At 48.9% G+C, this 21,446-nt stretch overlaps 10 protein-coding genes across 10 annotated transcripts; 5 read left to right on the top strand and 5 right to left on the bottom strand.

Annotated features, from left to right (window-relative positions):
- Positions 1-90: 90 nt before the first annotated feature.
- On the top strand, positions 91-2,175 carry RPB3 (45 kDa subunit of RNA polymerase II). Its single transcript, XM_018275744.2, has 3 exons — positions 91-755; positions 819-1,384; positions 1,445-2,175. Exons 1-3 carry the CDS (start codon positions 696-698, stop codon positions 1,845-1,847), a joined length of 1,029 nt encoding a protein of 342 aa, XP_018128612.1. The 5' UTR covers positions 91-695; the 3' UTR covers positions 1,848-2,175.
- DIC1_1 (Mitochondrial dicarboxylate transporter) lies at positions 2,106-3,607 on the bottom strand. The gene is made up of 2 exons (XM_059463781.1): positions 3,260-3,607; positions 2,106-3,207 (listed from the first exon to the last, which is right to left on the bottom strand). The coding sequence occupies exon 2, from the start codon at positions 3,083-3,085 to the stop codon at positions 2,336-2,338; it is 750 nt and encodes a 249-aa protein (XP_059319542.1). The 5' UTR covers positions 3,086-3,207; positions 3,260-3,607; the 3' UTR covers positions 2,106-2,335.
- Positions 3,608-3,708: 101 nt separating this feature from the next.
- VE01_06289 (uncharacterized protein) lies at positions 3,709-5,413 on the top strand. The gene is made up of 2 exons (XM_018275742.2): positions 3,709-3,887; positions 3,946-5,413. The coding sequence occupies exons 1-2, from the start codon at positions 3,755-3,757 to the stop codon at positions 5,307-5,309; spliced, it is 1,497 nt and encodes a 498-aa protein (XP_018128549.1). The 5' UTR covers positions 3,709-3,754; the 3' UTR covers positions 5,310-5,413.
- Positions 5,414-5,626: 213 nt separating this feature from the next.
- MGE1 (Mitochondrial matrix cochaperone) lies at positions 5,627-6,981 on the top strand. The gene is made up of 2 exons (XM_018275741.2): positions 5,627-5,907; positions 5,978-6,981. Exons 1-2 carry the CDS (start codon positions 5,659-5,661, stop codon positions 6,422-6,424), a joined length of 696 nt encoding a protein of 231 aa, XP_018128550.1. The 5' UTR covers positions 5,627-5,658; the 3' UTR covers positions 6,425-6,981.
- VE01_06287 (uncharacterized protein) lies at positions 6,690-9,170 on the bottom strand. The gene is made up of 4 exons (XM_059463780.1): positions 8,331-9,170; positions 7,687-8,279; positions 7,335-7,474; positions 6,690-7,285 (listed from the first exon to the last, which is right to left on the bottom strand). Exons 1-4 carry the CDS (start codon positions 8,726-8,728, stop codon positions 7,283-7,285), a joined length of 1,134 nt encoding a protein of 377 aa, XP_059319537.1. The 5' UTR covers positions 8,729-9,170; the 3' UTR covers positions 6,690-7,282.
- VE01_06286 (uncharacterized protein) lies at positions 9,171-12,835 on the bottom strand. The gene is made up of 3 exons (XM_018275739.2): positions 12,585-12,835; positions 9,714-12,430; positions 9,171-9,650 (listed from the first exon to the last, which is right to left on the bottom strand). The coding sequence occupies exons 1-3, from the start codon at positions 12,648-12,650 to the stop codon at positions 9,293-9,295; spliced, it is 3,141 nt and encodes a 1,046-aa protein (XP_018128557.1). The 5' UTR covers positions 12,651-12,835; the 3' UTR covers positions 9,171-9,292.
- A 105-nt stretch (positions 12,836-12,940) lies between these two features.
- Positions 12,941-14,022, top strand: MRPL16 (mitochondrial ribosomal large subunit component). Its single transcript, XM_018275738.2, has 3 exons — positions 12,941-13,482; positions 13,538-13,679; positions 13,744-14,022. Exons 1-3 carry the CDS (start codon positions 13,030-13,032, stop codon positions 13,920-13,922), a joined length of 774 nt encoding a protein of 257 aa, XP_018128554.1. The 5' UTR covers positions 12,941-13,029; the 3' UTR covers positions 13,923-14,022.
- VE01_06284 (uncharacterized protein) lies at positions 13,991-16,213 on the bottom strand. The gene has a single exon (XM_018275737.2). The coding sequence runs from the start codon at positions 16,079-16,081 to the stop codon at positions 14,087-14,089; it is 1,995 nt and encodes a 664-aa protein (XP_018128555.1). The 5' UTR covers positions 16,082-16,213; the 3' UTR covers positions 13,991-14,086.
- A 76-nt stretch (positions 16,214-16,289) lies between these two features.
- On the top strand, positions 16,290-17,267 carry VE01_06283 (uncharacterized protein). The gene is made up of 4 exons (XM_059463779.1): positions 16,290-16,384; positions 16,447-16,449; positions 16,504-16,610; positions 16,665-17,267. The coding sequence occupies exons 1-4, from the start codon at positions 16,346-16,348 to the stop codon at positions 17,074-17,076; spliced, it is 561 nt and encodes a 186-aa protein (XP_059319536.1). The 5' UTR covers positions 16,290-16,345; the 3' UTR covers positions 17,077-17,267.
- Positions 17,209-21,446, bottom strand: HUL4 (Putative E3 ubiquitin-protein ligase). Its single transcript, XM_059463778.1, has 4 exons — positions 20,474-21,446; positions 20,336-20,416; positions 18,299-20,272; positions 17,209-18,248 (listed from the first exon to the last, which is right to left on the bottom strand). Exons 1-4 carry the CDS (start codon positions 20,994-20,996, stop codon positions 17,326-17,328), a joined length of 3,501 nt encoding a protein of 1,166 aa, XP_059319544.1. The 5' UTR covers positions 20,997-21,446; the 3' UTR covers positions 17,209-17,325.

The raw sequence follows: 21,446 nt of genomic DNA, 5'->3' as shown, positions 1-21,446 counted from the left end.
ACACGGCGCCAAGTCACGGGACTAACACCAACCAGATACAGGTACAGCATCCAGTAGTAGTAAAAGAAAATTATGTCTTACAATGAACACCTCTAGTTAATTACATGTGAAAGTAGAAAGACAACTTGTTCTTAATTTTTTGTATGCTCTACGCTTCCTCTGTACTATCATCATCTCTTTGAAAAAGAGTAGTATGAGTGAAAGGTGCTGCAGAGTGAATTTAAACACGTGACAGTGACATTTAACGTGCAAAGGAACGTGCACGCGCCTAGGCTAGGCACAACCTAGACGCCTATCCGTTGCGGCGCATTCGTGCACAACCACTGCACACGAGACAAGGGTCAGCACGGAGCCTGAGATCACCCCATCAAATCGTGCACACCCTTGTTCAGTCGGCGCAGCTTCATAATTACTCTTCACGATATCAACACCCATTAGGACTCCACTATCCCACCCCACACGACAGCAACTGACGACGACTGCGGCAGCCACAGTTGCAAAGCCACCGGATCTTCCATCACCCATACCTGCGGCCCTGATCCACCCCTCAGCTTCCCTTGTCGCGTCTTTCAAACCTTGTGGTCGCAAGACGCAGGTGTCGGCGGAGGCTTTGTAGGCTTGCGACTCTGCATAGCTTCACTTGCTCCAACCATCCCGTTTAGTCTTTTGCTCCAGCCCCCGCGCGCACAGGCAAGATGGATTACGATCCCATGAATCTGGATGAGGCCGTTGGACCACAGGTCAAGATATCCGACGTAAGCATCCTCCCCGCTGGCTGTCGCCCCATCTGCGCCGCAACTGCTGACTCGGAAACCTAGGCCGATAATCTGAGGGTGGACTTCGAGCTCTCCAACGTTGACCTGTCCTTCGCCAACTCCCTTCGTCGTGTCATCCTGGCGGAAGTGCCCACTATGGCCATCGATCTTGTAGAAGTGGAGGCAAATACCTCTGTCCTCGCCGATGAATTCTTAGCTCACCGTCTCGGCCTCATCCCACTCAACTCGAAGAATGTCGCAGATGTGAATTACTCTCGGGATTGCGAATGCGAGCAATACTGCGAGCAATGCAGCGTCACTCTGTTCCTCAACGCGAAATGCGACAGCGACGAAATCATGAAAGTTTACGCCCGAGACCTGGTGGTTGACTCGCTCAAGGCTAATGCTTGGGTGGGGAATCCTATCTTTACGGATGAGGGGGGCAATGGACCAGTGATATGCAAGCTCAGGAAGGGGCAAGAACTGAAGATGAAGTGCATTGCTAAGAAGGGAATTGCGAAAGAGCATGCAAAGTGGGCACCAACCGCCGCGGTTGGATTCGAGTATGATCCTCATAACAAATTGCGCCATATGGATCTTTGGTTCGAAGAGGATCCAGCTAAGGAGTGGTATGTTTCCGCCACTGCACGGGATGATCCATGAGGTAGCAAAATCTAACATAGATATAGGCCGAAATCTAAATACGCCGACTGGGAGGAGCCAGCTCAAGAAGGCGAGCCTTTCGATTACGATGCCGTACCTGGTAGCTTTTATTTCGAGCTCGAGAGCGCAGGGAATTTGGAGCCAGATGCCGTTGTCCAGGAAGGCATAAAGGTCCTTCAACAGAAGCTGGCAACTATTATCGCGGGATTGAGTGATGGCGGTGGCATGGAGAATGGAATGAACGGAGGCGACTCATTTGCACCTCGTAGCCCAGAATTTGCTGGTGGTAACGCTGGTTGGGGTGATGCAGGTTATACGACGCCGTATGGTAATGGAGGAAATGCGAGCGCATGGGGAGGGCAGGGTGCTGCTACTCCATATGGAGCGACCCCCTATGGGCAGCCAGCAGCGCCGAGTGGGTGGGACTGATGAGGTTCAGTAGCGAAGTTGCTACCAATTTGGTAACCTGCTAAGAGAAAGGGGTAATTAGCCACGGGGGCAGAGTAACCTCAACTGGGCCATCTTTTGCAGAGAGCCTGCAACAGGCCAGAGGCCGCTTTACTACATTGTACCAACAGTTCCAAGACTCATTGCATGGACAGCGGGCGTCAAAAAGGTTATTTATTGGACGCGTATGAAGCGGATCCAAGGTGCTACTTTAAGTGCACGTCGATTAGGAGCAATAGGCACATAATATATCATATTTTGATGTCTATTAAAGAAACATGTCTACTATATCTGTTTAATATAGTGCCCCTTGATGTCTATACAAAAGAATCTACACTAACGCCGATATATGCAATGCGTGTGGTGTGGCCACTAAACTCTAAGCCTCTCTTTCAGACCCGACGCCAAACCATCTGTGTAAATAATACAGGAGTGTGGCCTGCGGCCACCCTTTCTCTTCACCACCATCATTATGCAAGGTTCACATCGTCGAGCCCCTTGGCCTTTCGATAGATCTTCTTGTGCTGTTCCAAGAACAAGAACGTCGCAATAGTATGTGGGCCCAGACGTATAAAACTTGGGACCCACCCGCGGAACATCCACTTGACTCCCTCAGCCTTACACACATCCTTCAGCAGCTTCCCCACGCCCTTACTCTCGGTCGATGACATAATACGGGTCTTGATCACATCCACCGGAGAGCACACCGTCGTGGCCACGAAACCAGCCATAAAGGACGCTGTGAAATGCGTGGTCAGGTTATCCGTAAGAGGGGTATGCACAATCAAGGCTTGCTTGAAAGCGTCGTATGAGGCGAGTTGCGATGCTGTCATGAGAACAGCACGCATGCTGTTGGGCCAGACGCCGCGGAATAGGGATTTCCATCCTTCTTCGCGGGTCATCCGGACCAGGCCGTCGATGGCGTTTTTGTAGTTTCTGCGCTCAGCAGGTGGGAGTGCCGCGTCGTGCTGCATGCGAACGTTCAGGACATCGGCAGGGTTTCCTGCAAAGCCACCAAGGAATCCAGAAGCAGAGGCGATGGCTAATAGTACAGGGAAGGAGGGCGTCGATGTTGGGGTTGTAGCGGCGGCCTTAAGCTCCTCGTAAACGCCGAAACGGGTTGTTGAGTAGGTGATTTGTCGGAGGAGGGATGCTGATAGACCGCGGTAAAGTCCTGGGAAACCATCACTTTTTACGACGTGGCTAAACGTCGCTATCATGGTAGTTGGGGCATTGGCGCTGCGAGTTTGGAGGCGGACCTTGACTTGGAGTTAGATTGGGGGGTTTCCGAAGACTGAGGTTCTGAGTTTCGCGCATTAACGTCGCATATGACATACCTTAACTATCGAGAAATTAGCACATAAATATATATAAACAATTCCAGGTCAACTTACCAAGATCCAGTGGATGAGTTACACATGCGGCGAAACAACTCGCGCTGCCTCCAAACCAGAATGGGTAGCGAATATGGGCTCTATCCCACGCCTGCTTCCGCGACAGCTCTTGCTTCGCCTGGTTTGCCTTGGAGGACGTCATACTGCCAATTGATTCACGCGAGGCATTCCGTATATTTCTCTAATCGGTGTGGGGGTGAAAACAGTAGTCCTCTCCGTATCATCCCTATATAGAGTTCGCAGTAGCAAATCTCGAATATTTTCAGATTCGAAATCAGCCACACTACGTCAGTCAAGGCACCGCCAATCCTCCGTCTCGCTCGGCTTAATATTTCCGATCGGCTCTCGGGTCCCCTAAATTAATTCAAGGCCGGTCTCGGATAAACGTTATCGCGATAACGTAGAAACGTCAATCGTAGATATTATATTGTTATACCTATCCTCCAGACAATACTCGTAGTGATTGGACGTTCATGGTCTGTTGAAGGTCAAGCCATGCGGCCTAATTCGGTAACCAGGTCGCCAATACGTGCCGGCAGTGATGTGCTATCCATTCTCATAGGGCTGGGAGCCACAGCAAGTAGATCTAGTGCCAATGTGTGTTTGGGGCGTAGGCGCATCGCAACTGGTATATTTTATTCCTCTGTCTGCCTTGACTTCAATATACTAATTGGCTTTACTTCTAGATGCAGCACCTACCCCACTCCCACAAGCCCCCAAAATACCTGCAACCGTTGAAATTGGCGGAAAGAAATACCAAACAGACGAGTGGCACAATGTCCCATCGACAATCAATACCGCGGTTGGGCGCCAGCTGCACCTGCAAAAGGACCACCCTATCTCCATAACCCGCCAAATAATCGAATCGGTATTTCCTGCTCCTACCTACAAATACCATAACAATCTCTTTCCAGTCGTAACGACACACCAAAACTTCGATTCGCTCGAATTCGCCCAAGACCATCCAGGCCGGAGCAGGACGGACACTTACTATGTCAACAAAGATACCGTGTTGCGTACCCACACCAGCGCGCACCAAGCAGATACCTTTCGCCGGAATGAAAGCGAAGGGTTTCTCGTAAGTGCGGATGTGTACAGACGAGATGCGATCGATCGCAGCCATTATCCGATTTTCCACCAAATGGAAGGTGCCCGCATGTGGGATAGGACAAAGGTTCCGGGAGGTGACATAGCCAAAGCAGTTTGGGAAGATATTGCAAAACTACCCACACACGACATGAAAGTCGAAGATCCAAACCCGCCCCATCACGCAGAGAGGAATCCTTTACAAGCTCCTCACAGCGCCGCCGAGTCGGAGGCCATCTCTGCTCATTTGAAGAGATCGTTGGAGTTGATGGTTGCGGAGATTTTCTCTCGGGCAAGAGCATCCAGCGGAAACGCTGATGCTGTCTCAACGGCGGAACCGCTCAGAATCCGTTGGGTAGAGGCTTTCTTTCCATTTACGAGTCCTTCATGGGAACTTGAGGTTTTCTGGCAGGGTGACTGGTTGGAGGTTCTTGGCTCGGGCGTCATCAACCAGAAGATCTTCACAAACTCAGGCGTGCCTGATCAACTCGGATGGGCGTTCGGCATCGGACTCGAACGGATAGCGATGCTTCTATTTGAGATCCCTGATATTCGGTTGTTCTGGTCGAGAGACGAGAGATTTCTCGGACAGTTCAAGGGGGTCACGGATGATCTAACACTCATGAAGAGATTCGTTCCGTTTTCTAAACATCCAGCTTGCTATAAAGATGTAGCATTCTGGCTGCGATCTACTTCATCTGCTGCAGGCGGCGGGACAAAAATGAACAGCCAAGATTTCCACGAGAATGATATGATGGAAATTTTGAGAGATATTGCAGGTGATACAGTGGAAGACGTCAAGGCTATCGATGAGTTCACCCATCCTAAAACAGGAAGGAAGAGTCTATGTTACAGGATCAATTACAGGAGCCTGGAGAGGACATTGACAAACGACGAGGCCAACAAGTACCATGATCGGGTTAGAAAGGAGCTGGTGGAGAGGTTTGGAGTTGAGCTGAGGTAGTTGAAACTCTCCTATCGATACCAAGACAAAATAGGGGGAGAGCAAAGCATATTTTGCCCCCTTACCTTGTAAAATAAATAAATGTAATCAATATCATGTACAAGTAATCTTACATTGTATACATTAATAATTTGTTTATTATTTGTTAATATTGCCAAGTTCATTTTTTGCGACTCATGTCGAACATAACGTAACGCCAACAAACTCACGGGACTCGGCATTTCCTCGGTTTACATAACCCCCTGCCATGCCATTCCACGCCAAGACCGCTAATTAGTTTCTGTCCATCATGGCCGCGAATAAATTCCAGAAAGCACCTTCATCATTCAAAACATAACCAAAAACAACCATGATTCAACGAATTCTCCTCCAACAAGTCAGGTCGACAGCAGTGCGGACGGCACCGAAGCCGTTTCTTGCAGGATCCTTAATTAGGTCCTCGCAGTATGTTGCGCAAAGCCCACGGTTAGCACTATCCGCGAGATGCTACGCAACCAACGGAGAGGCCAGTAAGGCAGCTGAAGAGGGCGCTGCAGCACCAGAGGATGCCGCCGCAAAAGATCTTGAGGCCAAAAACAAGGAGATTGTAGAGCTCAAGGTATGTCGCTACAGGCTGTTCGCCTCCGCGTTCTCTTCACCTAGTGAATTTGCTAACCATTTTTCCGTAGGATAAATACCTGAGATCTGTCGCCGATTACCGCAACCTCCAAGAGCGCACAAAGCGAGAGATCCAGTCCGCAAAGGACTTCGCCATCCAAAAGTTCGCCAAGGATTTAGTCGAGAGTGTCGACAACCTGGACAGAGCTCTGACGATGGTTCCAGAAGAGAAGCTATCTCCGATCGAAAAGAACGAGCACGTGAACGATTTAATCAGCCTTTACGATGGCCTGAAGATGACCGAGGGTATTATGATGCAGACACTTCTTAAGCACGGACTTGAGCGCATCAACCCGGCGGTGGAGGAGAAGTTCGACCCCAACTTCATGGAGGCGATGTTTATGTCGCCAATGGCTGGAAAGGAGGATAACACCGTGTTGTTGACTCAACGTAAGGGATGGAAGTTGAACGGCCGCACCATGCGTGCCGCACAAGTCGGGGTCGTGAGAAACACCTGAGCGCGGAGCCCAGTAACCCAACAAACTCTTTAACGCCATCTGGAGTGTACTTTTATTGTATATCAGGCTTGGAATGATGGATGGCGTTTTCTTATGAATGTATATATATCCCTCCCCTCTTAGCGGCATCCAAGGAGTGCGTTGGACTCGGATCAATTGGTGGGACGGCATGTTTTATTATTGTACAATGAACCTAAAGGGGTATGACAAGTTTGCGGAATCCGCCCCGTCATAATAGAAGCATAAAATACTAGACGGTATTGAGGCCCAATGAGAACTTTGGTGACAACTTCCTTTTTTGCCCAAAAACGAATAGCCGCTGCTGGTACCAAATCCCAACGATGTCCCACGAGGGCTAGTCAGTATTCCATATCCAAATATTCCCTCTTGTGCCTCCTTCGTGTGTACCTGCTCTCGTCCAGAATCTCAGCCAGAACAAGGACCAAAATTTCAGACCACGGCCGATCTTTCGTCGTTCTCCGAATTCTGATCGAGGTCTTGTAGTTCGCTAACGAGTTTAGCATTGACATCACGCAGTTCGTCGAGCTCATCCCCCCATGCTTTGGCCATATTCACAGCTCTCGCGGTCTGTTGGCGGAGGTGCTCTCTCCACTCGCCCAGTAACTGATCCGCCCGAGCACGACGTTTCGGAATGGTCATCTCATAGCGTCGAGCGCAAATCATCTCCCCCAACCGAGTGATTGTATCCCTTGCTGAGTTCAATTGCAACATCTTTTCCGTCGCCTTCCCCACCTCGACATCCCGCTCTGCCAGGAGATTCTGGAACTCCATCTGGATGACATCGATTCTATGCATTCCGAGCTCCCTGTTCCCGTCCCCAAGAGCGTCTGCTAGTTGCTACTGGCCTGGATTAGTCGATTTGATGTTAATATTCATAGTGCCCACTCACATCTGTGGTAATTTCTGTTTCTGGCGATGCCTTTGTAGATAGGTCAATGCCGCCATCATGAAATGCTTCGCGAGCAAGCACTACATTGAACTCTGGCAACATATGATAGAACATGCCGGGTACGTTGGTCAAGTTAACCCCTGCACTGATGTCAGTTGTGTTCCTTCTCCAAATACTCGTGCCGCCCAAAGTCTGTGGAAGGACTGTGTATAGCCCAGCGTCGATGCCAGCAACTTAATCCAATGTAGTTTATCACTTTGGATTTATCATAGTTGCTGTCAACACTACTGCTGCGCACAGCCTCTCCCAGGACTTTTGAGCGGCACGAGTATCCACAAGTCTAGCAGCTTACCTCGTGATGACATCAGTGGGCTAGGATACTCATCGACTGAATATGCCGGGGAAATCGTACCACCAAATTCTTGATCGAATTGCGGCTTCAAGGCAGACCATACCAACGGCCTATGGTTTCCTGGCGGCTTTGCTCCCTTCAGCTCTTCCTGTCTAGCCCGTTCCACAACTTCCCCTTCGATTTCGGCTATGTTGAGTCTCCCCTTCTGTTGTGCTCCAGCTGCCCATTTCATAAATGTGGCTGGGCTGATGCGGTTATCCAACGGGTTTCCTTCGTTGTCTCGCTCGGGATCCTCGTTATTATCAACATCTAGAAGGAAGTGAGTGTAGTATTCCTCCAATTCCATATTGTTCATAACATTCGATATGAGAGGATCATGGAAGCCCGGCACTCGAGGTGAGTAACCGTTGACTCCGTTGAGGGCATTTAGGATGTCTGTCTTACAATCCGGGTCTGCGACCTGACCATTGATCTTCACGTACCCAATTTGGCTCAGTCTCTCAGAGAAGGTTCTCACCCTTGGTTCTCTGGCACCCTCAAGGTCTGGAGTTGGAGCTTCCTGCGGTCTCTTGGCCTCCTTGTCTTCATGGTCACTGGTTTATGTTAATTCAGAATTGTTGTTTGTATCTCACAGATCTCCTTACTAAGTTTCCCAAGGGATTGTTGGGCTAAGTTTTGGGTTGTCGTCTTCCGGCCTTAGTTCCCATGGCCTGTAGTTAAACCCTTCCTGATAAAGCGGTCCCCGTTCTCCTCGGCCCAGGCGTCCACGCATGAGTGCGTATGCATCCAGCATAGTCTTTGTCAGAGTTTGCTGCGTCCCCGATTCTGGCATCAAGTAAGGCGAGTTTTCTTCCTGACTGAAGGACCCAACTTGCGGGCTATCATACTGTCCAGGAGGGGGGTGTTCGAGACGGGAGCCACCCTCCAGTAATGTTTCTTCTGCTGGTATGATAAATCCGAGTCCACGTGGAGTAGAACCTTCACAGCCAATATATTCTCTATACATACAGTTGCTTGGTTTTCTCCGGGTTATTAACGCCATGGTCGCTACTCTACAGGCAAAGGCGATATGGAAGTTAACTGCAGATGAAGGCGATATGGAAGTCAACTGTAACTGAAGACAATATGGAAGTCAACTGTGGTTGAAGGCTAGATGGAAGTGAGCTCTGGTGAAAGGCGAAGCGGACATAAGTTTTGGCTGAAGGCAATATGGTAGTAAGCTGTGATTGAAAGTAATGTGTGAGCTAAAGGGTCAAACCATATTCCTTAGAGTAGATGACAAACGGGTTGGTTGGCCCCGCTAGAAATGGAGGCGAGCTGTAGAATAAAGAGCTATAGTTGAAAGGCACTTTCTCAGGCAATCCAGTGGAATTATCCTCCATCGATCAAGTTCGAATATGAACTCATACAACGAAAAGCAACAATATCAACAGTTCATGCACATTAATTCACACTTTATATCATAAAGAACAAACACGGGTACATCGCTGTGCTATGTAGCGTTGAAGAATTTGGGGATGGCACTTCCATTCCTAAAGCGGTATTATCGCTGATTGTATAACAAGTAACTAGTCCACCGGGCTCATCACAAATAACAGCCTCTTCACTACTTTCTCGCCTTTGTTTTGGCACCAGTGGCTTTGGGCTTGCTGGTTCGGGGTTTTTTGGGCTTGACTTCATCTTGGGAGTCATCTTCATTCCCGTCAGCGCAGTCATTTTTCTTAGATTTCTTCCCTGCTGGCTTCTTCCCTACTGCCTTCCTGGCTTTTGGTTTCTTGATATATTTATCTTTCGAAATATCCATGTCCTCGTCCTCGTTGTCGTCTGGAGTCTCAACTAGAACTTCGCCACTGTCGCTCTCCTCGATGGCCTCTTCTAGGTCCGGCATCTCCTTGGTGGCCTTAGCAGGAGCAACCACATTACTAGCTTTCATGAAAGGCATTGGGTGCGTGCGGCTATTGTATCTATTCAAGCCAAGTTAGTAAACAACTTCAAGTATGTAAGAGACGTGATGTAATATAGCTTACAGTCTAGTAAACGTTGACTTTGTCTGAGTCTCCAACGTTACCAATTCCTGTCGTTGAGGTCCAACCCCGAGTTCCATAATAGCATCAAAATCGTCTCGTGTTAGGAAATAGCTGTCCATCAAATCGATAACGTCGTCAACCGAATCTTTGCCCTCTGTCTCTAGCCGTTTGATAAGCTGAGTCCAGAGCGTGGGCAGGTATTGTTGCCGAATCTCATGCCTGTCTCCTGAAGTCCGAAGGCGCATGTGGGACTGGATTTCCTTAACAAAACGGCTGAGTTTGCCATGCTTGCTATTGTTCCCAAGCCAGGTTGTGAACGGCATTTCCCCGGTTACGGCGCCTGACATAAAGCTCGCAGGTCGAACTGAACTGAACACGGCATGTACAGGCATCAAGCTCCACTGTTGCTGAGAGCCGTGGATCATTCGATCAACAAGGTCACCATCACTAATACTTTCAGCTGCCTTGTCTGCTAGTTCTAGAGTTTTCAATCTCTGTTCTCTCGGCGACAAGTTTTGGTTTGGGGGCATTAGAGGCCTCGTTCTCAGATAGTTTTCCTGGATCATCAAGTAGCTAAACTCATGGTCGTTGAAGTAGAGTTCTATTTTGTCGTTGAGAGTAGATTTGCTTGAAGGTGCAAACATACCACTCCCCAATAACTTGTGACAGATGTCCCAGGGTTTTAAAACGATGTGCTTCTCCCATTGCTTCGACATAGATTTGGTTTGATCGAAATCCATGGCGGCCTGGTCTAGTTTGGCGCTGGATAGCATATTAACGACTTGTCTTATGTCCTTATTACTTCCCTCGATCAGTGCGTCCATAGCCTCCCTGGACAGTTTCAGCCCTTCTCTGTGGCAGATGGTCGCGACACGAGACCGGACCTGGTCGACCGTAGGCCGTCTGAACGGGACTTCGGCCACTACGTGACGGAATGGATTCATCTTCGGTATTCTGAACTCATTGCATATGAGAATGATGGGAATGTCGGTCTTCTTGCATATCTTAGCAAGTGCGCCTACTCCACCACGGTCACCGGCAGACATTCCATCTACCTCGTCCATGATAAGCACGATTTTCTTCTTTTTAGAGTCCACCGGCGCATCATGTCCTGCAAAGAAGCCCAGCAAGGAGTTGTTATTGAGTACATCCTGCAAACCGGACTCTACGAGCTTCTTGCTCCTTGTATCGCTGGCGTTGCTCTCTATAACGTCGTATCCCTCGAGTTTGGATGCAAGGTGAGCGGCTGTAGTTTTTCCAATTCCGGGAGGGCCGTAGATAACAATTGACCTATATATACCAAGGCCGTCTTTGCCGGGCAATTGAAAACCAAGTTTGTGAGCTTTAGGCCAGCCTTGTAACCAAGTCTGGATTTTATCGACCTGGCCTTTGTTGCCGCATATTTGATTCATCTTAGAAGGCGCGTATTTAACAGTCCATAACTGAGAGTTTGCAAGATTTTTATTCGCAGGTGGAGCAAGTCCCCGCGATTCAGCAGCTTTGCGTGCAGCCTTTTCAGCTTCAGCTGCTCTTATACGTTCCTGCCTCTCCTCTTCTTCTGCTTCAATTTTCATCTTCTTTTCGGCTTCTTTCTGTTTTTCCAGTGCCTTTTCAGCTGCTCGTGTTGTGCCTCCAGTTTGCGTCAAGTGCTCTGAGGTGGCACGAACCAGAGCGAAGAGCCCATCTTCATTGATTGTCTTTATTTTAAGGTTTGCAATCTTCTCCAGTTTACTTGGGCCAGCATCCGACCCAAGAACAACATAGCTCGTTTTTCCACTGGGTGCTCCAGTGACCTTTCCACCATATTTTTTGACTAGCTCCTGTCCCTCTTCGCGAGAAATTGTCTCGAGAAGGCCAGTGAAAACGAAAGTCAGTCCAGCCAGACAATTATCCGCTCCCACCGGCAACTCCTTTGAGCCAGCTCCTGGAGGTGGGCCCGCATTACCTCCGCCAGCGGCGGCCTTCCTCCAATTGAATTTCTCGCCATCTGCACTTTTCGATGGGGGAGGTGGAGCTTCCACGGTTGGAATACTGTCAAGTACTGCTTGCATCTCCGCGCTCTCGGGAATAACTTCTTTCTTTGGTGCAGCCCGAGGTTTTTTTGCAGGTGGCTTCTTCTCATCATTAATTTTCGATCCTTTCTTAGGTGCGTCGAACTCGTCAGAGTCATCCGGGTCTAGCGATGCTGACTTCCGCTTCCTACTTCTTGGTGCAGGCTTGCTGTTCTTGGACGCCTTGGTAACAACCACATCATCCTCGGAGTCGCCATCAATCTCCATGTAATCATCTTCCTCTTTCCGCCTCCCACCAGTATTCACTGCTGCAGCGAAAATATCATCTCCTGCATCGGGGTCGTCAATATCCACGTATGCCCCTCTGTCGTCGTCGTCCGCGTTCTTGTAGACCTTTCCTTGCGGCTTGCCCTTTAGCGGTTTTTGCTCCTCGAAGTTTGTAGTTGATAACTTTGTCTTTGGGCGTGGAGATAATGCCGTCAGTTTCATTGGATCTGGTGTGCTTTTTGCGATCTTCTTCGATCCACGCGACGACGCGAAATAATCACTAGTGGTGGTCTCTTCGCCTTTCGATGAGGTCTTATCCGAGGGCTTTTTTGGCACAGCTTTCTTTGGAGTGGCAATCTTCTTTACTTCATTTTCGTCTCCATCGCTTTCGTCTATAATTTTACGGGTTTGCTTCCGTCGTGAACTGGGAGCTTCAGCCTGTGGATGATGTTAGTTGAATACGATCCGATTCCGTGCACAATACGCTCAAAGAGATATGACGGCGCCATATAATTGCAATTACGCCGAGAAAGCAAGTCCCGTCGCAAGCACTGACACAGATAGACTATAATAACATAGAAATGCTACTGACCTTCTCCTTCTTTGGGGCTGGGACGGCTCCCTTACCACCAAAAAAGTTCCGTATATCTGCAGGCATGTTGGCCGTGCTGAGCCGTCTAGAACAGATTTGGAGTGATGCAATTGTCTAATTTGGCCAAATAGAGCTATATGCAACTCACATGCTCGTAGAGCTCTATCTTGCAATTGTTGACTTTGCCTGTAAGTAATTGGCCATGGAGATACTCGTAAAGTACGTGGTAGTCGCGATTTAATTAACGAGGGCGTCGGGGTAGGCGCGGAACGTACCAAGTCATGTGCCGACGCGTCAAAGGCAACCACTCCTACATGGGTACCAAGAGCCAGGGTAAGTTCCGTTTTAGCGCTATCCTTTTGGAACCTTTATTATTCTGCGGCTCAACTTCGACGACAAATTATAGGCCGAATTGGCTCAACGTCACAACCACCACTTGATAAATATGAAGGCCTCGATCTCATCAACACTCGCCTTATCAGCATGTGTTGAGCGCCTAACACTCAATTCGTCGGCCTATCGCCCTTCGATAATACCCAAGGCCATCTCCGCCCTCTCGAAAGCACCTGCGACCCCCTCCTCCTTTTTGACCTCATCCACAACCCGTAGAGCTTTCTCCAGTACGCCAGCCGTATTGGGGGACTGGCTTTTACCTACACAGCCCGAAAAGAAAAGATCTCGCAAGGGACGACCTCGTGTTCCGACTGGCGGGTCCTCTCGCGGCACTACCGTGGTCTGGGGCGACTATGGATTGCGGATGTGCGACCACCATCGCAGAGTTAGTGCGTTGCAGTTGAAGAACGGAGAAGAGGCTATAAAAGTCAGGCTGCGAGGGATGCGATATCGATTGTTCAAGAGAGTTTGTGCTAGCATTGGAGTGTATGCCAGTGGCAATGAGGTAGGGCATATATATCAAGGAATCGACGGGACCAATGCTAATATTAACCTGTTAGGTTCGCATGGGAAAAGGAAAGGGTTCGTTTGATCACTGGGCTTCGAGAATTGCGGTCAGCAAGGTCATCTTTGAGTTGAAGGGAGACATTCACGAGCAGGTGGCACGTGATGCATTCAGGCTGGCAGGGAACAAAATGCCGGGTAAGCCCTTCGCCGCTCAATTATTTAAATACTTGTATTGATAGTTGCTAACTACTGACATTAGGTATGTATGAGTTTGTGAAGAAGGGCGATCCTGCCGTTGTTGGAGTTACGAAGTTGGATGGCGTTACAATGGAGGAGTTGAAAAGGCCTCGACGAGCCGTCCCATTACCTATGCCATCTCCTGTATCCGCTGCCGAAGCAGTGCCGGAGGTTCCCAAGCCTACATCTTCCGCTGCATGATGACGGATGGATAGTGTATTAGTTTAGTTGTATATTATTAGAGTGTTGTCGGCATAGATATATATAAGTTCAGGTTTATCAACTGTTGGCCCTCCCCCCCAAAAGAACACCCCTCTATGACTAATTGTACATGTATAACCACAATATATAAACAGTTCCCGTTATTAGCGGCTTGTCTCCCTCATGGCACTCTTCATCCTCTTTTTCGCACCCTTCATACTCTTCCGGGGCCGACCTTTGACGTTGGAACTAGGGTTTTTTGGCCCTCCATTCAGCCAGCCGTTTATTGGCCTCCTCGATGCAATAAATTTGCCGTCAGGGCTGAAAACTTCTACTTCAGGCCAGTTGGCATTGGCAGAGGCTTGTTCGAGGCTGCCGCTGTCATTCCCATTTCCACCCAGTACGCCGGAAGGCTCTAATCGCCTTTTGCGCACCTGGCATACAAGCTCCACCCATCCACAACCTTCAATAAGAATATCCGTAGATAATATACAATACGGCAACCTATCAGCCGTGATACCCGCTGCATCTGATGCGGTAATAGGCCCAGACCGTTCCTTCGTTACATCCCATTTTAGTTGGAATGTACCCGCAGATTTGATCTTTTCGCCAGTCCCGGGTACAGAAATATTCTCAACCCCTGTCTCCAGCGTTTGCGTTTGAATTCCGATGGCCTTCTCCGTACTTGTTAGGTGCGATGATATTGGTGTGAACGCATAACCAAGGATTGTGCATTCTGGGTCAACCGGAGTAATGCGAATAAAACCGCCAAGTAGAAGAGACTGGCCAGGCTTAATGACCTGCTGCTCTGGTACCACTCGAGATCGCATTACCAAGGACAGTCGATGAGGTTCTTGAACATGCAATTCAAGGTCGCCACGGGCGAGACCAGGAAGATCTATTAGCTCGCCTTTCCCTCCGCCAAAAGGAACGCGGATAGGAGAAGCCGTCGTACCAGGCAATGGATGGACCAAAGGCATGTCAGGATAATCGACTTCCTCCACTGCTGGAGGGAGAAGGGTCAGGGGTTCCAGCAATCCCGCGGCTTCAAGGGAGTTGTCGTATTTTCCCAACGCGGCATCCATGGCAGGCTTCGAGGTCATCGTCGAAAATGATGGGTCTTGCTGAGCAGCACCACGCCTCCCTTTAGGAAAGACACTCGCAAAAAGCCTGCTCTTGCCAACGTTCACCTTTCCAACCATCCAACCGCCGCCACCGCGTTCCCAGATATCTTCTTTTAAGTCTTTTGTCCACCAATCTCTACGTGCGCTAACACACCTCACATTTCCAAGTCGGACATCTTTCCCGAACGACCCAAGGGCATCCCTCAATATTTCAACCAAGCGTGGCATCAACGAATCGACTTGAGCCTTAACAGGGGCTAGGAGATCTGAGCGAGTAATAATGAAGCTAATCTCAGTCATCTTGCCATGGTAAAATCGGCCTGTTTTCGCGCGGCGATTCATGGACCGTTGGGGCGTTAAATGCAGCAGTCGGAATAAGCCAGGTATCAAGGACATCGGGAAGTCTGCCGCGTCAACCACATGGTATATGTGGTTATATTTATGAGGTGACTCCAATATCGTGTCTTTGATCGATTGGATGGACGGATGCTGTATAGATTGCCCCGACTGGTGATGTTTGAGCTTGTGGCAGCGATCACAGACAGGATCTGCCATACTTTGTGCTGGGGCAACTGCCTGAGCTTTCAGCGAGTCGAGAATTGTCCCGTCAACTTGTCCCACCGCAGATTCAAGTGCATGGGCGTCCACAGATTGGTCTTTGGCAAGGACTTTCGCTTCTCCTTGCAGGTAGGCCTCCACTGATTTCCTTGTCAAGGTGTAGAAACCGGGTGCAGTGGCATCGGAGGTTTGGGAAAACGACCCGCACCCGGCGCATCGTTGTGGTAATTCAGGGACTCGGTTTTCAAAGCGCGAATGATCTTTAACTGCTGGCGCCCGGGGTAATATAGAGAGGCATCGTACTTGTGATCGCTGCGAGAGCGCCTGTAGAGCGCGAGAAGACGCCTTAAATCGGGTAAGGGACCGGGTGCTTGAGAGCAAGGCTGGACAGAGAAAGTGTGGCAAATCAACGCCAGCAAAGAGCTCAACTCTTCCAGCAGATACAGAGAGTTTAGATCCTGCTCGTATACCCGCCATTGTTAAAGTGCCGTTCACTACAGCTTCATTGAAGACGGTTTTGGGCGTTTATTGTTTCTGTTTCTTTTTCGTAAAGCAAGGCGGCGTAGAGATATGGAGTTGAATCTCAAATATTACTACGGCCAGCAGTAGCGCTTCCAAAAATCCGGGGAAATGTTCCGAACACCGACATCGACGCCAAACCGAATTTATTTGGACCACCAATTCACAATCTTTCCCTTCGCATAGTCCTACTTACCATTCCGAACGCTCATTTTTGCAAACATGGTCGGCATATTGAGGCGGATGACCAAGCTTCGCGCTGTAAGTAATTATCTTCCCTGTTGTGGTACAATCGATCAATTACTAATGTTGGCCCGATTCAGAAGGTATTTTATTTCCTCAAAACGAACGCTGGGCCACACGTTGACAGACATATTTAGCTGCTTGCTATCAAGTTAGGGCCAGGGGCTGCCGTTTTACCTAAAACTGTCACCAAGCTGCACATGGAATTTGCGAAGAGGATGAACGATGGACATTACGGACCAAGGTAGAAATGCCCAGTCTCTCGACCGCAACATGGACACTGTACTGAATTGACCAGGAAATTTTGGCATTCATGCCTACCACGCCTAAAGTACCACAACCCTACAGTATCTATGACTTTGGAGAGAACTACAAACCAAGAAGGCCCGGCACTTATGACGGTTTACTTCGATGACGCTACACAACCCGAAACCCCTGTGGCTGGTACCCAAACCGAACCTACAACCTCAAGTCAACAGCGCGTGGTGACTATCAATATGAAGCACAGGCACGAGTCTGAGATACTGTCACAATTACTCGCCTTGACAAATGCCGTTCCCGTGGAGCCTACTCCCGAAGAGGTGGAACAACTTCAACAGCTCGCAGCCCAGCAAGAAGTGAGCGAGAGAGACTCTGCAAGGCATGCCATTTTTAACGCGGAGAAGAAGCGGGAAAAGGCTATCCTAGCACAGGCCCGAACAGCAGCTTGATGATATCCTGTAAAATACTGGCATGGGAGTAGGGGTGTAAGACCAGATTTGGCGTTTAGTGTACGTTAGTATTACCAGACCATATGGCTGGGCAGCATGCTATGGAGTCCTTTTACTTTGTGGTCATGGCCGTGGGGCTCAAGCAATGTATTTATGTATAATATGTATATCTGATCTGAATTAACTTGCCTATTGTCCCCTGTGGCTAGCACGAACGATTCAAACCGATTTTAATGGGGATCACATGCATCATTTCAAGCCAAACCCCTCACTTTCATTGACGGCCCGCCAAAGTAACCGCTCAAACTTTGTACGAGAGCTGTATCGCCATAGCGACAGCATGTTGAAACATGTTCGAGCTATTGGGAATCGTAAGCTATCGTCACCAAGGCACGAAAGCTTAATGACCAGATTGGCTGCACCCATAGCAGGTATTCGATCGCTGCCCGTTATAAAAGATAGAAGCTTTCTCTGGTCTTTAGGGTCTGCATTCTTGAACGATTGCCAGAACCATTGAATGACCAGTTCCGTTTCAGCCGGGTTTGGGACGCCCCAATTTTCACAAACAGACACCGCTTCAAGTGATGAAATATCCAACGGTTCATCTGAACCTCGAATAAGAAGCTCAATCTCTTCGGGTCGAAACAAGGAGAGCGCGTTGCCACCACACACGGTGTAAAACCCACGTTTGAATGGCTCGAATTGCCGGACGACAGAAGTATCCAGAAGATATTTCACATAGAGATTTACAAATTCCCTGCGGTTCGAGTTGTTAACGGCTCGTTTTTCGCCATCGGGGCAAAGCGGTACTTGGTGGATCTTCCCATATTTCTCGACATCCGCAACAAAATCACGGCAAAATGTCTCCTCGACATCGCCATCAAATTCCAGTAGTTGGCGGAGTCCATGTGCAAGCGATGGGCGATATTCGGCAAGGTCGTCCAGAGTATAAACCATAGTAGGTTTTGCATGAGAAGGAGACCCTGGAAGGGAACTAGGGCCAGCGGCCAAGAGTTTCCTAAAAGCGAAAGATGGAAGTGCGACGTCTAAGATAGTCGAGTTGTAGATAGCAAGGCCTAGGACCACACCGACGAGGAAAAACTGATCAGAAGTTTCAAAGCTACTAGGGTTAAAGTAGCAAACGTGGGACTCTTCGTCGTAGACAAACATTCCTGTGCAAACTGTCAGTCACATTTGGGAATCCATTATAACCTTTACATACCATGTTCGGGGTTTAACACGTCTCTGACGAGCAAAAGAAACCATTCTTTTCGTAACCCGCCTGCATCAATACCTTCTTCGCCTTTGAATTCTATCCGAAGCCCCTTCTTGATTTCCTCGCCGCCACCGCCCACAACCTCGCTCACGCCTTTGAGACTGTCCTCGACCAGGCAATCCCGACGTACCTTCAGCACTAAATACTGATTGACGCTTTTGCGGGTCATTATACTGTCAAAAAAAGCCTCTCTGGCCTTTATTTCCATCTGGCGTCGAGCGTCGTGTTCCATTATTTGTATCTTGGCCCAGATACTCAGAAAAAAGGGATATTGACAAAATGTGAACTTCCCTCTCTTGGCCTCCCAGGCTTCGAAATCTGCTATTAAGTCCGAATAGTCAAGTAGAGTGTTGTAGAAGTGGCTAGTGGGAAGTATTTGGTTGCGATGATAGGTGCGTTCATGAGGCATTGAAACAATGTGGTGTTCCTCATATGATGGATGCGGTAATAGGGCATTATGGCGACGACTGCCATTATTATTTGCCGCAAATAGTAACGCCATGACTCGAGCTGCTGCTCGAATTTGCCAATCATCATTGTATTTGACGTTATTACGCTTTTCGGTAGAGAATTTTGCACCTTGCCCTCTTCCATTAAGCTCGGCATGTAATGCTGCCATGGTCCTGTGGCCGGATGAAGGCATATTTGGGACTAAGCCACCAGTTGGATCATGACCAGTATCGCGCCTTCGATTGTTTTGTCTTGTTAGGCGATATGTTACAAAACTGCCCACTAACTCCGTTGTTTGTTGGAAATGGACTTCGGAGAACTCTGAAAACCATGATACTAGATGATGGTGACACTCGTTGGGAAGGTTTGAAAGTAGTCCGAGTATCCGCTTGATAATTCCCGAATGATGCCCAGGCCCAGTGTCAATCTCTTCTGTTGTCAATGGAGACCTTAATGGACTTTTGTTTTTCGAGGAACTCGACGACGCTGCAATTTTAGTAGGAACAGGATACCCGGGGGGTGCTCGAGACACTCGAACACCATCCCTTAATATTGGCGAAGATGACGGGTAAAGAAGCGGGTTGGCCAAAATAATCAGAAGAAACCTGGTGTCGCTCGGTTCATTCAATAACCGTCCTGGTCTTTTTAAGAGGCCTTCCGTGGCCCTTAATAGAACACGCCTTGTGTGGCGTTGTGCCTCAGCGACCTCTCCTTCTATATGATTCATTTCGTCAATTGATGGACTATTAAAACCCAAACCAACAGAACTGAGGACCTCGGCCATATGACGGCTCCAGTCGTCACCAACGTGTATTATTGAATCATACCACTGGAAAAGCAAATCCCAATCAATCCGGGGCGAGCTTCTGTTCACATCATTGAGAGCGGTGGGCCCATTTGCAATTGGTATGTTTCCCCTTTGCGATATCGATCCGTTAGTATGGCTTGGGATAGCGCCATCTCTAGCAAGCCATGCTGCGTTCTCTGTGAGACCTCTGGGGATCGTCTTAGTACCCATTGGCGGCATTAAATCGGGAGTAGGTCGCCGCCTTTCGTCCACAACTGGTCTTGTAAAGTTCAAGCTTCCTTTAGCTGGGCCCCTGGATTCGACCGATGCCAGTTTGGTGGAAAAGGACCCATTGATGCAGTCATGCGATTGGAAAGACGCAACTATATAATCTTCCAGTGGCCCGAAAATATTCCTTGTTCCGTCGTTGGGACATCGGACATGCGTCTTGTCGATTTGCTCAGCAGGGTGAGGGGAGCCATTGACCGATGAACCATACCGGTTCCTAACAGTAGGCGTCTTCGAATCTTCAGTATTAAGACAGCACTCGCAGCCTACATGGTTGAACTCCGAGCAAGACGTTTCGTTCACCTTGGTGGGGTTTTCTGGGATTTCTGTGGCAACGCACATAGGCTTCGATGTAGAATCGGGCCCTGTATTGACAAGTATATTGCGTTCCGAGGCTGCATAGCACGGTAGGGCGTCAGATACATGTTTGTTCCATGCAAAGTAGGGGTCTTTATTACCTCCAAGCCGAGACATGAGGTAGGACTGGATGCATCGCTCAATCAAAGCGCTCGTCTTACGAGCAGTTATGGGCGACACTACTATAAACCAGTCAGATATAATGAATTTATCCTGAAAAACGTTATATGCTTGCCTACCTCTAGATGGAGAAGAGGATTCTCTCGTGCGATGTCTATGATGGTCGCTCCCGGAATCTTGAACTGTACTGATCGGTGTCAGATCATTTATAGTTACACATACAGAGCATCGAAATACGGCTAGTTCTTTGGGCCATCGAACCATCGAGTCGCAAGTCATGCATTTCCCTGATGTTAAATCTCGATCTTGTTGGGCCTTGGCAGATCTTCTCGCCCCGGACTTTAAGGGACTCTGGGGCGTTAAGGCACTGAACATAGCTCTGTTGTTGCTGTCTCCTGAATCACTCTCCATGGCCGTATGGTACCCGTGGCCTTGTTTCTTGCCGTGTGGTGTTGATGGGTAAGAGTGGCTTATGGATCTTCCACGACCCAGTGGCTGCTGTCCGTTTCTACCATGAACTGCTACTGGCCTTCGGTCTGGTGTATATAATGCAGGTGCATCATAGGCACGCCGGAAGAGACCTGTTTCTTGCAACTGGGTGGCCTCTTGCCCTTCTGTGGGTAAGGGCTGGCTTGCATTCATATTGACTCGTGCAGCTTTGTTGCGAGGTTCGGTGGGGACTAGTCGGAAGCCTCACGTCCTCACTACCTCATATTTTGGCAAGGTCGACCTTGGACTGGCTCTTTTTGGCACCTGGGCTATGCAAGATCTTAATATAAACCCCTAGCACCCCTTGTCAGGTCGTAATTACTAGTTATAGAGAATGTAAATATTGACGGGAACTACACGTATTCGTTTGTCAGCCCGTATCCGCGACAGCTCCAAACGAAACCAACCACCAACCAGATGTTTGTCATAGGCATCCAGTCCACCTACGTATAACGAAGGGATGATGTATCAAATGTACTATCTTCATAGCCCTGCGAGCAGCCAGTTGGTTGCCTTCCTAGGGGCCATGTTGACTAGCCACATTTTACCCGCCTACGTATTATATCTGCGTACAACTGTTTGTTGGTCGTGTAGATTAATCAG

The sequence above is a fragment of the Pseudogymnoascus verrucosus genome, assembly GCF_001662655.1.
Source record: "Pseudogymnoascus verrucosus strain UAMH 10579 unplaced genomic scaffold scaffold_35, whole genome shotgun sequence".
NCBI classification, from domain to species: domain Eukaryota; kingdom Fungi; phylum Ascomycota; class Leotiomycetes; order Thelebolales; family Thelebolaceae; genus Pseudogymnoascus; species Pseudogymnoascus verrucosus.
Note: the sequence above shows the minus strand (reverse complement) of the source record. Positions and strands in the feature narration are given on the sequence as shown.

Excerpts from the sequence above, each read along its gene's own strand:
- RPB3 (XM_018275744.2), top strand. The coding sequence starts at position 696 with ATGGATTACGATCCCATGAATCTGGATGAGGCCGTTGGACCACAGGTC. Across the intron at positions 756-818 it reads CACAGGTCAAGATATCCGAC|GCCGATAATCTGAGGGTGGA; the intron begins GTAAGCATCCTC and ends TCGGAAACCTAG. Across the intron at positions 1,385-1,444 it reads GAGGATCCAGCTAAGGAGTG|GCCGAAATCTAAATACGCCG; the intron begins GTATGTTTCCGC and ends ACATAGATATAG.
- HUL4 (XM_059463778.1), bottom strand. The coding sequence starts at position 20,996 with ATGAATGCAAGCCAGCCCTTACCCACAGAAGGGCAAGAGGCCACCCAG. Across the intron at positions 20,417-20,473 it reads ATCCTCTTCTCCATCTAGAG|TAGTGTCGCCCATAACTGCT; the intron begins GTAGGCAAGCAT and ends ACTGGTTTATAG. Across the intron at positions 20,273-20,335 it reads CCTCATGTCTCGGCTTGGAG|CCTCGGAACGCAATATACTT; the intron begins GTAATAAAGACC and ends CGTGCTATGCAG.
- VE01_06289 (XM_018275742.2), top strand. The coding sequence starts at position 3,755 with ATGCGGCCTAATTCGGTAACCAGGTCGCCAATACGTGCCGGCAGTGAT. Across the intron at positions 3,888-3,945 it reads GCGTAGGCGCATCGCAACTG|ATGCAGCACCTACCCCACTC; the intron begins GTATATTTTATT and ends CTTTACTTCTAG.
- VE01_06287 (XM_059463780.1), bottom strand. The coding sequence starts at position 8,728 with ATGGCGTTAATAACCCGGAGAAAACCAAGCAACTGTATGTATAGAGAA. Across the intron at positions 8,280-8,330 it reads ACAATCCCTTGGGAAACTTA|TGACCATGAAGACAAGGAGG; the intron begins GTAAGGAGATCT and ends AACATAAACCAG. Across the intron at positions 7,475-7,686 it reads CCCACTGATGTCATCACGAG|GGGTTAACTTGACCAACGTA; the intron begins GTAAGCTGCTAG and ends ACATCAGTGCAG.
- DIC1_1 (XM_059463781.1), bottom strand. The coding sequence starts at position 3,085 with ATGATAGCGACGTTTAGCCACGTCGTAAAAAGTGATGGTTTCCCAGGA.
- MGE1 (XM_018275741.2), top strand. The coding sequence starts at position 5,659 with ATGATTCAACGAATTCTCCTCCAACAAGTCAGGTCGACAGCAGTGCGG. Across the intron at positions 5,908-5,977 it reads AGGAGATTGTAGAGCTCAAG|GATAAATACCTGAGATCTGT; the intron begins GTATGTCGCTAC and ends ATTTTTCCGTAG.
- VE01_06284 (XM_018275737.2), bottom strand. The coding sequence starts at position 16,081 with ATGGCGGGTATACGAGCAGGATCTAAACTCTCTGTATCTGCTGGAAGA.
- VE01_06286 (XM_018275739.2), bottom strand. The coding sequence starts at position 12,650 with ATGCCTGCAGATATACGGAACTTTTTTGGTGGTAAGGGAGCCGTCCCA. Across the intron at positions 12,431-12,584 it reads CAGCCCCAAAGAAGGAGAAG|GCTGAAGCTCCCAGTTCACG; the intron begins GTCAGTAGCATT and ends CATCATCCACAG. Across the intron at positions 9,651-9,713 it reads AAGTCAACGTTTACTAGACT|ATACAATAGCCGCACGCACC; the intron begins GTAAGCTATATT and ends TGGCTTGAATAG.
- VE01_06283 (XM_059463779.1), top strand. The coding sequence starts at position 16,346 with ATGGTCGGCATATTGAGGCGGATGACCAAGCTTCGCGCT. Across the intron at positions 16,611-16,664 it reads GATGGACATTACGGACCAAG|GAAATTTTGGCATTCATGCC; the intron begins GTAGAAATGCCC and ends TGAATTGACCAG.
- MRPL16 (XM_018275738.2), top strand. The coding sequence starts at position 13,030 with ATGAAGGCCTCGATCTCATCAACACTCGCCTTATCAGCATGTGTTGAG. Across the intron at positions 13,483-13,537 it reads TGTATGCCAGTGGCAATGAG|GTTCGCATGGGAAAAGGAAA; the intron begins GTAGGGCATATA and ends TTAACCTGTTAG. Across the intron at positions 13,680-13,743 it reads GGCAGGGAACAAAATGCCGG|GTATGTATGAGTTTGTGAAG; the intron begins GTAAGCCCTTCG and ends TACTGACATTAG.